This window comes from Panthera uncia (assembly GCF_023721935.1).
Source record: "Panthera uncia isolate 11264 chromosome D3 unlocalized genomic scaffold, Puncia_PCG_1.0 HiC_scaffold_8, whole genome shotgun sequence".
NCBI lineage: Eukaryota > Metazoa > Chordata > Mammalia > Carnivora > Felidae > Panthera > Panthera uncia.
In genome coordinates this window covers 72,980,734-72,997,411 of record NW_026057586.1, presented here as the reverse complement: position 1 = coordinate 72,997,411, position 16,678 = coordinate 72,980,734, and the positions used below count along the sequence as shown (strand labels likewise).

The 16,678-nt window shown below is 50.1% G+C and overlaps 1 protein-coding gene across 1 annotated transcript; it reads left to right on the top strand.

Moving 5' to 3' along the window:
- The first annotated feature begins 106 nt into the window (after nucleotides 1-106).
- Nucleotides 107-15,276, top strand: TCHP (trichoplein keratin filament binding). Its single transcript, XM_049619163.1, has 13 exons — nucleotides 107-249; nucleotides 1,771-1,964; nucleotides 3,167-3,377; nucleotides 3,971-4,027; nucleotides 5,724-5,792; nucleotides 6,463-6,636; nucleotides 7,788-7,900; nucleotides 8,047-8,113; nucleotides 9,033-9,205; nucleotides 10,062-10,143; nucleotides 11,979-12,164; nucleotides 12,729-12,872; nucleotides 14,010-15,276. Exons 2-13 carry the CDS (start codon nucleotides 1,771-1,773, stop codon nucleotides 14,040-14,042), a joined length of 1,503 nt encoding a protein of 500 aa, XP_049475120.1. The 5' UTR covers nucleotides 107-249; the 3' UTR covers nucleotides 14,043-15,276.
- Nucleotides 15,277-16,678: the final 1,402 nt, after the last annotated feature.

Sequence of the window (16,678 nt, the reverse complement as noted above, 5' to 3'; positions counted from 1 at the left end):
CCCCCCACGAGAGGGCGCCAGAGAAAAATCACAACCTCCTTTCTGTCTGAGCGTCCGGTATCGCGTTGGAGGCGGCTTGGCCCTCGCGGCGCTCCGTCATCGGTCTGTTGCCCCGGCAACAAGCGGCGAAACCGCCGGAGTTGGTGCTGAGCGGCCCCGGAAGCGTGGCCGCGGGACCTGTCGGGCTTGGTTGGGGCATGCGGGAGCTCGGCGGGGGCAGTCTTCGGGAACTCCGGGGCGCGGAGAAACGTGAGTCGGGCATTGGGCTCGGCCGGAGCCGGCGTGGGGGCCCGAACGCGCGGAGCCCGGCCGCCGTGGCCCGGTGTTGGCGGGAACCGCGGTGGGCGCCGGGGGACCGGCCGTCGAGTCCTCACTGTTCCCTGCGCACTCTGGGTCCGACGCTTTGCTCTGCAAAGCGTACGTGGATGTGAAGGCTGCGTGAAGGATGCGACTGATGCGGGATCGGAGTCTTGTTTCTTGATTCCCGGCGGAAAGCTTTTCCGCGGGCGGCTTGCAGGGCAAGGAAAAAATCATGTCAGGCGCGCCACAGGTTTAAGACACGTTATAAAGGGGCAGCTGCGGGCCACGTTTGGTCCATAGACGTAGATTATTTCCCCCCAGGTCTGAGCACTGAGTTTGAGGCTTGGCCTGGACCCAGACAGACGTTCCGTAAGCACTGTCGTAACCAGGCACAGTGTAGACCCTGCCCAGGAGGACAGCTCTGGGGTCAGGGAACGTGTACGGAGTAAGACTGCTCTCTGCTTTCAAGTCTCCAATTATGGCCCCATTTGCTCCGTGACCCGGGCAAATCGATTTCTTCCTGAGTCTCAGTTTCTCCATCTGTAAGATGAGGGCAGGCGAGGCTGCTCCCTGGGGGCTGCCAGAGCCAGGGCTTGTTGGTCCCAACAGGCAGACTCTTGACTGGGCTCTGGCCTGAGACTGATATGAATTAGGATCCCACCTCTTTTATTGCCTCTCCTTCCTGGCTCTGTGGTCTTGGGCAAGTCACTTTACCATTTCGAACTTAAGTTTCTTCACCTGCCAAATAATGGAGTGATTATAACAGTGAAAAAGATCATTCATATATGTCAAGAGCTTGGTACATTTTTTGTTCCTGAGATTATTATTCCTGTTACTTTGTGGGGAGCATAGAAAGCCCCAAGTGCTTGGTCCAGCATTGCTAGGACTGGTTCCCGGTCTTTGTCTGTAGCGCCCTTGATGTCTGGCTCACAGCTGAGTGGAGTCCAGGCTTATTTAAAGTGATGCTTTGCAGGAGCACCTGGGTGGCTCAGTCTGTTGAGCATGTGACTCACGATTTCACTCAGGTCATGATCCCAGAGTGGTGGGATGGAGGCCTGTATCTGGCTCTGTGCTGAGCATGGAGTCTGCTTGAGACTTTTTCTCTCTTTCTCTCTGACCCTCTCCCCGGCTCACGCTCTTTCTCTCTAAAAAAATTTAAAAACAGTGATGATTTGCAGACTTGATGGCACATGATTTTTAAAATGCTGATGCCTAGGGTGCCTGGCTGGCTCAGGGGGAAGAGCATGCTAGTCTTGATCTCAGGGTTGTGAGTTTGAGTTCCACGTTGGGTGTAGAGATTACTTAAAAAAAAAAAAAATTAAAAATGGTGATGCCTGGGAGCCTGAGCTAAGACTTCTTTGATGTCATTGGTCTGGAGTGGGGTGATTCCAGGGGGCAGCCAAGGGATGAGGACCACTCATTAGGGGGCTGCAGGAGGCTCATTTTCCTACCATTGCTACCATTCCTCAGATGGCACTCCCCACGCTGCCCTCCCAATGGTGCAGCCGGAGGCTCCTGGACCAGCAGATGGCCCGACAGCGACACCGAGAGCAGGAGGCCCGGCTTCGGCAGCAGTGGGACCAGAACAGCCGCTACTTCAAGATGTCTGATATCTGTAGCTCCAAACAGGCGGAGTGGAGCTCCAAGACGTCCTACCAGCGAAGGTAACGGCAGTGACCTTGATGGGATGGAGGCAGGAAAGCACTTGTTGTTCAGGGGATGTGGCTGTAAGAACTAAGAACCCCATGGCTAATCAGCATGTTTTCTTGAGGAAGTTGCATAGATTGCATGCATGGTGATGTTTTCCAACTGAAAATTGAAAAAAAAAAAAAAAAAGATCATCAGTGAATAATACATTTGCTTTGAAAAAGAGAAAACAATAAGAAATATGTATAGAACCTGGAAGTCTTCTTGTAACACCGTGTCCCCAGAGAGAATCACAGTAAATAGTCTGATACACCCGTCCTCCCATGCTTTTCCCCATTTGTGTGTGTACAAATATTCGCACACACACGCATCCATTTTTGCAGAAATACATGTAAAAAACATGAAAGTTAAAAGCATGGGCTTTGGAGTCAGACAAACCCAGATGGAATTCCTGACTGTCACTTGCTATATGAATGAGCCTCAGTTTCCTCATCAGTGAAGTGGGGCTAAAACAGAACCTACTTTGTTGGGTGTGTGATTAATAGAAAGCTCTCCCTAGATATAATACCTAGTGTATAGGAATTGCTCAAATAATACTAGCTAGTACTGTTACCACATGCATATGTGAGACCACTGTACATTTTCTTTTTCTTTTCTTTCTTTTTTTTTTTTTAGTTTATTATTTTTGAGAGAGAGCGAGAGCGCAAGCAGGGGAGGGGCAGAGAGAGAGAGAGGAAGATCATGTCCTGAGCCGAAGTCTGATGCTCAGCCAACTGAGCCGCCAAGGCGCCCCCGCTGTACATTTTCTTTCTTTTTTTTTTTTTGAAATATTTTATTTTTGAGACAGAGAGACAGAGCATGAGCAGGTGAGGGGCAGAGAGAGAGGGAGACACAGAATCCGAAGCAGGCTCCAGGCTCTGAGCTGTCAGCACAGGGCCCAGCGCGGGGCTCGAACTCACGAACCATGGGATCATGACCTGAGCCAAAGTTGGACGCTCAACCGACTGAGCCACCCAGGCGCCCCCAATGTACATTTTCTTATGGCAAAAGCAAGATTCTGTCGTGCACGGTGGTCTGTGACCCGCTGTCTTCACTTTAGCCAGAAGACACTTTACCGTGTCACCCCGTCATGTCCACCTCAGCCTCTCTTACTGCACAGCAGAGAGTGCCACGTGTGGCTGTAGCATGACTGACGTGGGGAGGGCTCCTTCTCACCCAGCATGCATGCCTATCAGCGTGAGAAGCTGAAGGAGGAGAAGTGGAAGCAGCTGGAAGCCAGGCGGGAGAGACTGAGGCAGCTGCTGCTGGAGGAGCAGGCCCTGCTGGCCAGACAACTGGAGGAGCTAAGGCTAAGCATGGACACGAGGGAAGGCAGACTCCGAGAGCGGCATGGAGATCTCAAGTCAGCCCGAGAAGAGCAAAGGAAACTGGTAACTCCTCCTAGCCCTTCTGGAGCCTACGGAGCAGGAGCGTCCCCAGCCCGTCAGTGACACACACACGGGGTCCCTGGGCACACTGGTCTGATGAGACAACGGTAAACTCCAGAGCCTGCAGGGCGAGGTGCTTTGTGCTACGTTGTTCTCCACGTGTGTTTTGCACGAGTCACCTCAGGTCATTACATCCAAGTCCTTTGTCTTTATATCAGTCCTGTGGCCCCAGCAGGCTGCGCACTGGTATGCTTGATCTTCCAAGTAGCTGTGGGGAATGGTGAGCCCCAGTCTGTGTTTTTAAGCCTGCTGTATATTTTGAAGCAGATTGTCACATCTGGGACCCATCTGTAGCATCAGATCTTGGCGCCCTTCCATCACCACTGTGGGAGTCATTTGTCAGAGCTGTCTGGTTCCACTCTGGTGTCTCCCAGAGCCGGGGATGCAAGGCAGGCAGTAGGTCCGAAGGGCAGGCGCAGTGACAGCATGCCAGCCGAGGGGCTCTCCGCCTCAGCTGACCGCCACTGTGGGTTATCCAAAATGTGAATGAATTTGAAAAGTGACATCAGGCTTCCCTCTTTGTGTTTCCTTGACAGATTGCCGAACAGCTTCTGTATGAACACTGGAAGAAGAACAACCCCAAACTTCGAGAGGTGAAAACCAGCGAGATCCTTTGCTTTGCCTAAGTAGATAAAATCATGTTTCTCTTCTTGTTTTTGAACTTGCTTCTCTTGCTGGGGTGGAACAGAGAACACCCCGGCCACCTGAACGATGCCACATGCAGATCTGGTTTCTTGGGTGTTCAGCCAATACTTATTGAACATTTGCCACATGGTCCAGCACCTGGGCACGTGGAGATTAGCTGGGGTCCTCCCTTCTTAGGAACTTGCGGTCCAGTGTGGGTTGCAGTGGGCTGGGAAGGCCCAGGAGGATGGGCATTTGGGGCAGTGCCCCCAGCTCAGTTGTGGGTCAGAGCGGCATCTCCGAGGAGTTGCGGGGATGGAGGAGTCTGGAAGGACTTGGGTGTTAACTTGATGGTGTAAAGGTGAGGAAAGGACATTCTAGATTGAGGCAGCTGAGTGAGGAGCAGGCTGGAGTCACGAGAGCAGAGTGCATCCAGGGAGTGATGAGTGGCTGAGAGTTTGTGATGTCATATGGCGAGCAGGGGCTGCAAGAGTTGAGGCTGGTGAGGCACGTGGGCCTGGACCCCAGCCAGCCCTGTGTGGCCTTCTCCTGGAAGCGCTGGGGAGCACCTGGATGATTTTCAGCAGGGCTGTGGCGGCACCCTGGCCGCATTTCAGGGAGCAGTAGTTTTGGCAGCAGTGTTGAGGTGAGCAGGGGGTGGTGAGACCAGGGCAGTGACGGCGGAGACCAGAACAGGGTGGCAGGAGAAAGGAGGACAAATATGCAAGATCCTGGGGCAGGTGGGGGGCGGTCTGGCTTGGGTGGCATCATTCTGTGGAGACGGGGCTAGAGGAAGATGATCCGTGATGATTTCATTGATGTATTTTAACTTAAATTTTGCGTATATGTTTGGTGGCATTAATTTATTTGTAATTATATTTAGAAAATTGCCAGCCACTAAGTAATAGAACAATTTGGTGCTTTTGAGCCTTGTGCAGTTAGCACTAAGCCACGGGAGGTCTCCTTTCCCTGGCCATTTGAGCGTTTAGGTGGGTGCTCCAAAGTCTTTTACTCAGAAATGTTTATTTAGAACACTCAAGTTAGTTGCGGATGTTTACATTTGTAAGTTGAGAAAGAGATTAAACATTTTTATAAACAATTTCCCAAACAAAAGCTTTTGGATAGAGTTCCAGTTCATTTTCTGATCCAACAGATTCGCTAAACCCGTATCTCTTCTTAATAACCCCAAATGTGTTACATCTGTTGCTGTGGGGAGTACATGTTTATACAGCCACCGCTTTGCAGAGGATGTTTCGAGGAGCCAGGCAAAAGGCTGAGTCTGGCCCTCACCCAGCTCCTGCTGTTCTGGGCCCTGGCATGCTTCAGACCAACCAGGGGTGGCCTCTGAGATCGTATTTCCATTCCAGCGTCTGCTGACCTGCCCCTGCACAACCCCCAGGGTACTGGGAGAAAAGTTTGTGTTCCTTTGTTACAACTCCTTAGATCTGTTTCAAACTGCCTGGTCCTTTGGTTTACTAACTGAGTTGCGTTCCAAATGTATATGTTGGGGTCATCTTGTGCTCCCTTGTAAGGTATCTGGGCCCCTCTGAGTCCTTGCCTAGGGAACTTCTGGTCACCTGCCAGGGCGTAGCACTGTGCTCTGCAGCGTCCATCTGTCGGATGAACCAGTGAGGAAATGAACATTCTCTGCCTTCTCACCCTCAGATTGAATCAGCCCTTCACAAGGAGCACGTGATAAACTCTTGGAAAATGCAGAAAGAAGAAAAAAAACAGGTGTGATATATGACTCTGGAAATAGTCCTACATGGCATGGTGGAAGTGCTGTGACTCCGGGTCTCTCAAGTTGTCTTGTTCTGGATGTTAATGAGTCCAGTCCAGGAACAGACTTTATCTCAGTTAACTTTAACACGTTAAAAGCAGACGTCTGTTGCTCCTACATGTACGAGAATCCTTTCCGATCATCCCCAGGGCAGAATAACACCAGTGGCCAGCCACTGGCAGGTGGAAAGTGCATCTTAAAGGTCGCTTTTGCTGCTGGCAGTCTCTTTTGATGTAGCACACATCATAAACTCTCAACCCGGGCTGACAGCAGCACCTTTGGGGACAAAAGTCCACACCTCCGTGAACCCACAGCTTTGCCTCTGGGTTCACTGGGGAGACTTTTGGAAGGGAAGGAATCCTGACATTGTTGAGCCCCTCCTCTGTGCCGGGCACCGTGCTGAGTACTTCCCCAGCATCACCTCTGAGGGAAGGATCACTCCATGGTTCCCACTGTGAGAACAGAGCCGGGGAAGACGCACCCTCACCCGGGGTCACGCAGCTGAAAAGTGGCATGACCTCCTCTGTTGTAGACACGTTGGAATGAGGAACAGCGGCGGGGAGCTGGGTCTTTGCTGGCTATGTGACAGATTCTGACCTCCTGCGTTCATCTGACCCCATGTAGCAAGAAGCCACCCAAGAGGAAGAGAACAAACGGTATGAAAATGAATATGAAAGGGCCCGAAGGGAAGCACTGGAGCGGATGAAAGCAGAAGAGGAGAAGAGGCGGTTGGAGGGCAAACTCCAGGCTGAGGCGCTGCTCCAGCAGGTGGAGGAGCTGAAGCTGAAGGAGTTGGAGGTGAGGGCATGGCCTCCTCCTGCAGCCGCTTGCCGTTATAAAGCAGGCATTTAGGAAGCGGCACCAAAAAGACCATATTGGGGAGGGGTGGTTCTAAGAAGTGCAACACTGCTGGGTTTTCCCTTCAGACACATACTCCTCGCCGTGGTTTTTCCATCCCCCTAGGTTGTGCGTCCAGATCCTAGAATGTTCACAATATGGAGCTAATAGCTGTTCTCTTACGTGTGTTTTAGGCTCTATGTGAGAGCCTTCTTAGAACTTGGATTTTCCTGGGGCACCTGGATGGCTCCATTGGTTGAGTGTCCAACTCTTGATTTCGGCTCAGGTCATGATTCCAGGGTTGTGGGATCAAGCCCCATGTCAGGTTCCATGCTGAGCGTGGAGCCTGATTGGGATTCATTCATTCATTCATTCATTCATTCATTCTCTTTCTCTCTCTCTCTCTCTCTCTGCCCTTCTGACCCTATACCCAACTCACATGTGCTCGCTCTCAAAATTTATACCAAAAAAAAAAAAAAAAAAAAAGGAACTTGGGTAATCCAGTGCACTAAGTAGACTTGACTTAGTCTGATGTTCTAGCATGCAGCTACAGCTCTCCCCAGCTAGCATGTTTTGGATCTCAAGGCATAAACCATGAGGTCTTTGGTTTCGGAGGCTGTTCTGAGAATACTGTGCAGTCTCCCTGAGCTAGATACCTGGGCTAGATTTTCTCATCTAGCTGAGGGAAAGCCCGTCCTTCGTTAGGCCCAAATGATTCCAGAACCAGATCCTTAATGCCCACTATCTGCTAGATGCTGAGCACTGAGCTGGGTGCTAGAGATACAGCTGTGAGCAAGACCCACGGTCCTGGCCTTCATGGCAGGAACCATGTCAGGTGCGGAAGGGAATTAAGTTATAGGAAGATGTGAACAAGTGCAGGGTCCTGCAGGAGCATGGAGCATGGATCTGATCCTTGTCCACAGGCCTGGGAAAGGCTCTTGGAGGAAGCGAGTGCGCTGGGCCAAGGGCTCAGAGCCCAGAGGTAAGAGGGAGTTCTGATCACCAGGTGGCCGGGCCAGCCCTGTTGCCTGGCATCTGCCGAAAATGCACATGAAGAGTGAAGGAAGCTCCGTTTCTGATGACCTTAACTGGGTGCACTGTTGTCACCACAGGCCACCAAACTGAAGAAGGAGCAGGAGAATCTGCTGAAGCAGCGGTGGGAGCTGGAGAGGCTGGAGGAAGAGAGGAAGCAGATGGCAGCCTTCCGGCAGAAGGCGGAGCTGGGGTGTGTGTGCCCAGACGGGCAAGCCTCGTGCTTTCTCAGACTTGCATTGCTGTCCCAAACCAGAAAGATCTGTAGTAAGTAGCTATCTGGCCCCCGCTAATCGTTCATAAGACACTGAAGGCAGACCGTATTTTGCTCCTTTCTAGACGTTTTTTGAGACATCAGTATAACGTGCAACTCAATAGGCGTGCACAGCAGATCCAAGAGGAACTGGTAAGTTCTGAGTCAGCCTGGCATTTCTTTCACCCTTTTTGGAAGAAAATGCTTTCCATCGCTCAGAATGAGTGCGTTCTCGCAAGAATAACACACTAGGGGAGATTCCTCCTTGATGAGCTCGCGACCCCCACCCCTCCCCAGGGGGGTCTGCTTTGTTGTGTATTCTAGATACATTTACCCAGCACACACAGAGGGCGGTGGTGGGGTTCTTTAAAACCTGAAGTGGCATTCCTCAGCACAGTCACCTAACAGTAAACCTCAAATCCTTGGAATGAGTTTGTTCTTCTTACTGGCTGCTCAGTGTTCCTGTCAGGTATGTCGATGGGCTCTCTAGTGACACGGGGACAGGGATAGTGAATGAGAGAACCCGCCTACCTCTATCCCTGCCTGCTACCGTCAGGGTGGTCCAGGGGTGGCAGCGCCACTGCTGTTCCCGAGTACATTTTTCCGTCCCAGGACCTCCCAAGTCCCTTGTTCTTTACTGCATCTCGCTGTGGACATGTCCACTACAGCCAGTTCCCTACAGATGCGTTTTGGGTCATTTTTGTTTTTCCTCTACGGGGCCTCTGCAGTGAGCATTTTGTGCATTTGGTTTTGTGCCTTTGGGTCTCTAGTCCATATTCTTAGAAGTGAAACTGTTGTCCAGCCGTGTTCTCAAAAGCTGTGCTACCAGGCATGTCCGAGGGCAGGGACAGGTGCGTGGTGGCAAAGGGGCCTCTCCTGCATTATTTTAAACCACTCCTAAGTGGTTATACCCTGACTCTTCCCATCTCTATGTAGGGAAGCTTTGGAAGCATCACGAACGTCTGCTGTCAGTGCTGAGTGCCGAAAGGGGGCGCTGTGGGAGCTGCGGTGGGGGGGGGGGGTGCTGTGGCTGCAGAGGGGCGCCCACCGCGCTTCCTCCTCCACCCTCTAGGAGGCGGACGAGCGCATCCTGCAAGCGCTCCTGGAGAAGGAGGATGAGAACCAGCGCGAGCGCCTGGCCAGGAGGGAGCAGGCCGTGGCCGATGCGGCGTGGATGAAGCAGGCCATCGAGGAGCAGCTGCAGCTGGAGAGGGAGCGGGAGGCAGAGCTGCAGCTGCTGTTGAGGTGAGAGGCGGTGCCTGCCTGCGCTGGACCCTCCCAGCCTCTGCTCTGGTCCCTTCTGTCTCCGCAGGCCACCACCAGGGTCTCCTGTTGTCACTGAAGCATCCGTCCTTGTTAATCTGCCCATGGGGAGGAGCACATGTTTGCTAGCAGACCCGGCTTGCAGGGGTGTTTCCCTTGTTATTTAAGGTGGAAATCACTAGGGTTTAGAGTAAGGATCCGTTCATGTAAGATCTTAGAAATTTGAAAGGAAATTGTTACAAATTATGGAGACGCTGAATGCTTCTTAGGTCTTTTTTAAATGGGTCTGGATCCTAAAAATCTAGTAGATTGAAAAAATTGAATAACATGTCACATTTATTGGGCACTTCTTGTGGGCCAGACACCGTGCAGAGCGCTTTACCATCCACCTCTTATTTAATCCTGACGTCCATCCGCAGGGTAGGTACTCAGGTCACTTGAGGAGGTCACTGACTTGCCTCAGGCCACAGGGCGAGCTAGCAGTGACCCCAGGAGCAAAGTGACCGAGCTCAGGCACAGCAGGGCTCCTCTGCCTCTCCAGGGTCCTGGTGGCTTCATTTGCCATGGTGTCTAAATGGCCTGGGTGCAAGCCATCACAGTTGTGTTTTGTAAGGAGGTGGGAGCATAACCCAGGCAACTTAAAGTACTTCCTGTAGGAGTACTCTCCATGAGCTAGTCCAGAGTTGTAAACTGTGAAGAGTTTGCACGCAGAAGTGGGTTTGAAGGTTGGCCCTGTGGAACGTGTGTACCTGATGCGCTGGAGCCCTGTCACGTCTTTAGTTCTCATCTGCCATCAGTGGTGGCAAGGAGCCTGCTGTCATCCACTCTGTGTTCCCAGGGAAGAGGCCAAGGAAATGTGGGAAAAGAGAGAGGCGGAGTGGGCCCGGGAGAGGACCGCACGAGACAGACTGATGAGCGAGGTAATCCTGGCTGCGAGCGCGTACTGACCCTGCCAAATGGTCTGGAACACAGGCCTCTCTGCTTATTTTAAATAGACTTATTTAAAAAAAAAAATTTTTTTTTTTTTGATGTTCTTGAGAGAGAGACAGAGACAGAGCATGAGCAGGGGAAGGGCAGAGACAGAGGGAGACACAGAATCCAAAGCAGCCTCCAGGCTCCCAGCTATCAGCACAGAGCTTGATGTGGAGCTGGAACTCACAAACCACGAGATCATGACCTGAGCCGAAGTTGGGCGCTTAACCATCTGAGCCACCCAGACGCTCCTTTTAAATAGACTTCTAATGTCATTGTGAAAGTAGTATCAGCTTTTTAGAAGAAAATTCAGGAGTACAGGAAGTAAGAACAAAGTCACCCAGGTCCCCATTATTTGCATAGTCGCTGTTACTCTGTTTCTTCCACTCTGTGTGGAAACGTGCAAACATGTCTTTCTGCGTATTCCTTATTATACTGTCTGTTGAGTTCCAGCATTCTAATGCACTATTCCATCTCCTTTGTAGATATTTTGATGATATCACACTTAATGTATCACGTTGGGTGTACTGTGGGTTTTTTTTCCTATTCCCCTCTTGTGGGTGTTCTTTTTATTCTGATTTTTATTCTGATTTATTCCTGAGGTGTTACAAGAAACATTGCAGTGAACATCTTGGTTCATAAGGCTTTCCATTTTTAGGAAATGGAAATTTCCTAAAAAAAATCCTATTTAGGATTTTTTTCTTTGGGGTGCATAACCAGAAGTGGACTCTTGAAAGAACACAACTCGTCAGTATTTAAGTAATGCGTTAAGATGTACCCCAATTTAAAAGGAATGAGGGGCACCTGGGTGGCTCATTTGGTAGGATACGTGGCTTTTGATCCCAGGGTCATGAGTTTGAGCCTGCATTGGGTGTGGAGATTACTTAAAAAAAAAAAATTTTTTTTTAAAGAAATCTTTTAGAAAAAATCTTTCATTATCCATGTATTGAAAATTAAAGTGGCTTAAAAATGGAAATATTTGCATGTCATTTTGGAATCCGTGGGAAGTCCGGTCCAGTGGGGCTCTCTCCCTTCTGTGAATACCAGTACTCTGCAACACCTTTGATTTTCCCTATTAAAAACGTTCCTCTTGTGTTGAGCACTGGGTGTGATATGTAATTGATGAATCACTAAATTCGACTCCTGAAACCAATATTACACTATATGTTAACTAGAATTTAAATACAAATTTGAAAATGAAAAAAAAAAATTCCTCCTAGTTGTGGCCACTTTACGTGTCCTGTCCCGGGAGCATAACTGTTGGGTACGGCAAGTGGCTTCCCACCGTTCTTGATTCTTGAGTCCTGACTGCTCTAGATGTGATCCTGTGCTGTGGCCAGGTTTCAAGCCCAGCAAGGTTTCTGCAAGTATTTAGAGCCCGAAGGTTGAGGGGATGACCCAGATTACTTCCGGTCATCTGTGTGGCTTGTGGTTTCTTTCTTTTTCTGGAACCTACCGATAGGGAGTGAGGCTCACAAGCTTGTTGCTGTTTCTGTGCCTGGGGAGGGAGCTCCATCCGCCTCCTTGGATCTTGTCAGTGCCCAGCTGTCTCTCCCTAACGCGTGGTCTGTGTGCATTTTCTGTGTGGTGGGGACGGGTGGGAAGCCGGGCTGACGTTGCATGGGCCATTGCTGTGATCTGACTTGCCTTCACGTGGGGTATTCGGGCCTGAGGCTGAGGACGAGGCTGGGTCTTGGGGCAGCTGTAGCCTGTCCACAGCTTGTGGAATAGGGAACTGCTAAGTCGAACTGAAATCTGCCCTTTGCCTTCCTGCTGAGGGTAGGTTCTGACCGGGAGACAACAACAAATACAAGCAAAGCTTGAACAAAACCGACGGGCACAAGAGGAATCCCTGAGACACCGGGAGCAACTTATTCGAAATCTTGAGGAGGTCAGAGAGTCAGCTCGTCGTGAGAAAGAGGAGAGCAAAGAACTGAAATCGGCCAGGAAACAGGAGCTGGAGGCCCAGGTGGGCTGAGCCTGGTGGGGGAGGAAGCCTCAGCAGGGGAATGCTTGCTGTGGCCTCTGCACCGTTATGGCACCGGATGCGGGCACCCTTGACGTATTTCCACATCCAGGCACTAAGACCTTGTCCGAGAGGCCCACATCTGTGAGCTCAGCACACCCATTTCATTTCCAGCTGAAACCCCGACCCTCCTGATTCGTTCCGGCGCCACTCCAGGTCCTCCATGTGTGTGGGAGCGAGGCTGCCGTGCCTACCTGTTATCCCTCTCCTGTCTGCCTCCACAGGCATGTGGCTCGCTGGGCCACCGTTCTCTGTTCAGTTTGGAACCTGGTAGAGAACACAGAATCTTCCAAGCACGTGGCCACACCTGGAGCTTTTCACAAGCTGCACATTACCATGCGTGCAACCTTTCCAGTCTCATCAGTGCCCTTCCCTCTTGTACTTGCCATCACTGTGCCTTAGCTTGGATTCTCTGACTGTGGTAGATCCACAGGCTTTCCCTCGTGACCTGAAGCAGGGCTCTGCCCAGGGAGCTCTGTCCCGGCTGACTTTGTTCTTGGTGGCCAGGTTGCAGAGCGCCAGCTGCGGGCATGGGAAGAGGACCAGCAGGAGGAAGAGGAGGAAGAGGAGGCCAGGCAGGCAGAGCAGTTCACTGACGCCTTACTGCAGCAGGAGGTGAAGACGATGGCCAAGCAGGGCTCCTGGCCCAAGGTAAGGAGTCTGAAGGGCACAGGCTGCTGGCGCCCAGCCTGGCCCCTGCTGTCCCAGGCCTGTTTGTAGCCCTGTCCTAAGCTCCGCTTCCCAGCCAGCTCAGATTCCTCCCTCGTTCCTCTTCTCTTGTGTTTCTCCCTTCTCGACCAGTCGGGAGCCTCGACACACATCTTAGCCCTTGTTTTGGCCTCAGACGGCCCTTGAGGAGATTTCACTCTGGGCCCTGACTGCTGAGGTGCATGTCATTTGGCCCTGTTTGGGACCAGGAGCCATCTAAGAGCTCTGGCACGGCAGGGGAGAGGTGAAGAGGCAGCTGTCCAGACAGTGGGGCCCAGGCGAGCAGGGGCCTGGTTGCCCTTCCTCTCAGCACCTCTGGTTGCCCCTCCCCTCCCTGATCCTCTTGTCCTCTTCCATCCTTCCCTGTCCTCGGAAGTACGTGAGAGGCCCCTGTGCACGACGCACAGAGAAGCGAGGGTTGCCCCCCTACTCCCAGAGAGCTGGTAACTAATGAAGCCCCTGGGAGCTGGGGGAGGGCCCGGCGGGCATGTTGCGCCTGCCCCTCCTTTACCAGGGCCGCTCAGCCACCCTGGCGCTCCAACATGCTGCGAGACGAAGAGGCTGGCTCCTTTGTTTTCAGGTGACTCTGGGAAGCCCGCCCACGAGACAGAGCAGGTGCTTCACCTGCCACAGAACTGCTTTGTCCTCACCGGCTGGGGCTCTTGAGGTGCAGGCTAACATTTTGGCACGACACTTTGGACCTTTCATGTCTTGGGAAGGTCTCGGCGACGCACAGTCCCATAATAGACATGTAAAGTCAGATTCTACATCAACGCCAGGAGCTGTGGGCTGTGTCCTAGGGCAGGATATATGGTTTCCTGTTGCCTCACCCTAATTGTAAGCTCGCTTGACCAGGGATCATTGAGTGCCTCAAGATCGGGTTTTCACGGAGCACATGTGGAAATGTTACAAAAAAGGTAATAAAGTACCTCATTTGTGGTTTAGGGTCCAAGCTTTCTCAGTTGTAAATGAAAACAGCTAACTATACCAGGCTTTCAGCTCTTATTTCGGTTGGGATCAATTCCCAATGCTCCAGAGACTGCTGATCTAATCAGGCTTCTGTTTTCTTTCTTTTCTCAGCCCTACGGACATCCCAGAATTGCTTGGAACTGACTTTGTTGGTGTTGGAAGCACAGAGTGAGGTCCCTGAGGCCTTTGATATGCAGGCACCAGACAGCTGTACGGTGTTCGGTTCGAGTGTTCGGGTCGCTGTGTAACGGTTCACTGAGCCTGTTGGGGTCCACAGTCAAACAGAGCAAGGGCCTCACCAGCCAGCATTCTATAGACATGCAGCACCCAGCAGGAGGCCTTTTCCTGCCTTTCATATCCAAGAAAGGGGCTCTTACAGTCACATGCTGAGAGTGCTGCCACACAGTCCCATGAGAGACCGATAATTGTCAACCTCCAGTAAAGACTCCAGCTGGAGAAATGAGGAAAGTTTCTCAGTTTTTAAACTTGCCACTTAAATTTCACTATTCTGTCGATAACAGACTCCTAAGTGTCAGTTCAGTTTCTTTCACAGTTTATTAATTTAGTGGCCCCAAAAGGATCATGTCTTATTTTCTGGAAGAAGAAAAGCTGTGAACTCTGAGACAGTCTGATGTGCTCCACGGATGCTTTCCGGAAGGGTGTCGAGAAATAGGTCTTTCCTCCTTTAGGAAACGTGGTGGAATTTCCATGGAGCACTCTGTGTGGTGATCCCAACATGTATGTTAGTTACTAAGCCCCAAAAGGGGGCCTCAAAAGGCCACCTGGTTGGCTAACGTTTTGGCACGACACTTTGGACCTCTTGTGTCTTGGAGGAAGGTCTCAGCGACAGGCAGCCTTGTAGGATTTATGTGCCCAGAGGAAGGGGCACGGGGCCTGAAGACTAGATCACACTCAACCAGATCGGCCAGAACTTTCTCCTCCCACTGTTCTAACAATGTGACACAGTTCTAGATTAATCTCTACAAATAGCTACAAGTTCCTTGCAGCAATAACCCTATTTTTATTTGTATTTTTTTTTCATATTCTCCCTCTGAGGTTTCAGTTTTCATTATACTGTATTTAAGGTTCCACATTTCAGTAAATTATAGCTAATTATAGATAGGGCTGTGTGCCAGGTTGTTAAAAACCAGAGTTTATTTTTTAAAAATCCTGAGTGTAAAGGCTGCATTGCCTTTCACATCCATTGTGCTATAAAAACAAACGGAGCAGCAAACTGCATCCTTAATCTGTTTTTCGTTTTCTTGTCTTGAATTTCTTTGGATAGGACCCCCTGAGCACCACTTTCGTTATGCTTGCTCATATTTGCTTCCTCCATTTCAGATGTTCGTTTATCGTGAAATAAAGTTTTGGTCTGACAGCATGGCTTCCAGACTTTGTTACTGTTGCTTGTATTAATTATCGCAAAGTGGGTTGTATGGAATGATAGATTTTTACTGATTTAATCCATCTCTCCTACAGCTTTCCATATTTTCTATGACTGCTCACATTTTCTGGTTCTACTCATTTTTCTTGTGAAAGTGGTGTTGTCTCCCCTCCAATTTCCACTGGATCCTCTTTTTTTTTTTTTAACATTTTTAATTTATTTTTGGGACAGAGAGAGACAGAGCATGAATGGGGGAGGGGCAGAGAGAGAGGGAAACACAGAATCGGAAACAGGCTCCAGGCTCCGAGCCATCAGCCCAGAGCCTGACGCGGGGCTCGAACTCACGGACCGCAAGATCGTGACCTGGCTGAAGTCGGACGCTTAACCGACTGCGCCACCCAGGCGCCCCATTTTTTTTTTTTTTTTTCCACTGGATCCTCTTTTAAGTAAACCACAGGGAATTATTAGGAATCCTATACTGTCTGAGCTCCAGTACAGAGTAGATGTGGACAGATGGGAAATAAGAACATAAATATTTACTGAATATTTTTTATTTCTTTGAATATCTTGTTTTTGAAGCCTGCTGGTAATATTCCTTATCGGCACTAAAAATCTGTGTTGTGCTGGTTCTCTACCCTAATTCAGTTGGTTAAGCGTCAGACTCTTGGTTTCAGTTCATGTCATGATTTCATGGTTTGGTTGGTGGGATCCAGCCCTGCCTTGCTTGGGCTCCAGGCTGACTGCAGGGAGCCTGCTTGGGATTCTGTCTCTGCCCCTCCCCTGCTATCTATCTCTGAAAAGAAAGAAACAAAAAATAAATGTTTCTTTAAAGGAAAAAAAAAAATTCCTAACCTCGGCCAAAATAATTGTTTCTAAGTTTAGAGCTCCCAGGATAGCCCACACAGTCCTCTTGTCTCATGTATAGTTTGTGCTGTGATTACGTATGTATATCGCCTTTATTGTTTTTAAGCACCTTTTTCTACTCCCTGTAAAACTAGTGATTTCTTAGGTTATTCTTCACAGATCTTCTGCGCAGTTCAGTTCCTTTAGAACAGATGGTGCAGAAGCCACTACTGATAAAATGCTTATTTTTTGTATTTTCACTCTTTCTGCTCATTCAGCACATATTCTGGGTTAATTCTCGAGAAGGGTGTAAGGTCTGTGTCTGGATTCATGTGTTTTTGGCCTGTAGGTGTCCAGTTGTTCCAACACCATCTGTTGTATGGACTTTCCTCCTTTGTCAAAGATCAGTTGACTGTATTTATGTCAGTGTATTTCTGGGCTTCTCACTCTGTTCCATTGATCTGTTTATTCTTTCGCCAATACCACAAACTTCTATAATCAATACCACTGTCTTGATTACTGTTGCTTTATTGTAAATCTTGAAGTCAGGTAG

What these genes read in the sequence shown, in the direction of transcription:
- TCHP (XM_049619163.1), top strand. Translation starts at nt 1,771, where the DNA reads ATGGCACTCCCCACGCTGCCCTCCCAATGGTGCAGCCGGAGGCTCCTG. An exon ending in AAGACGTCCTACCAGCGAAG is followed by an intron (nt 1,965 to 3,166) that starts GTAACGGCAGTG and finishes CTTCTCACCCAG; the next exon opens with CATGCATGCCTATCAGCGTG. An exon ending in ACAACCCCAAACTTCGAGAG is followed by an intron (nt 4,028 to 5,723) that starts GTGAAAACCAGC and finishes TCTCACCCTCAG; the next exon opens with ATTGAATCAGCCCTTCACAA.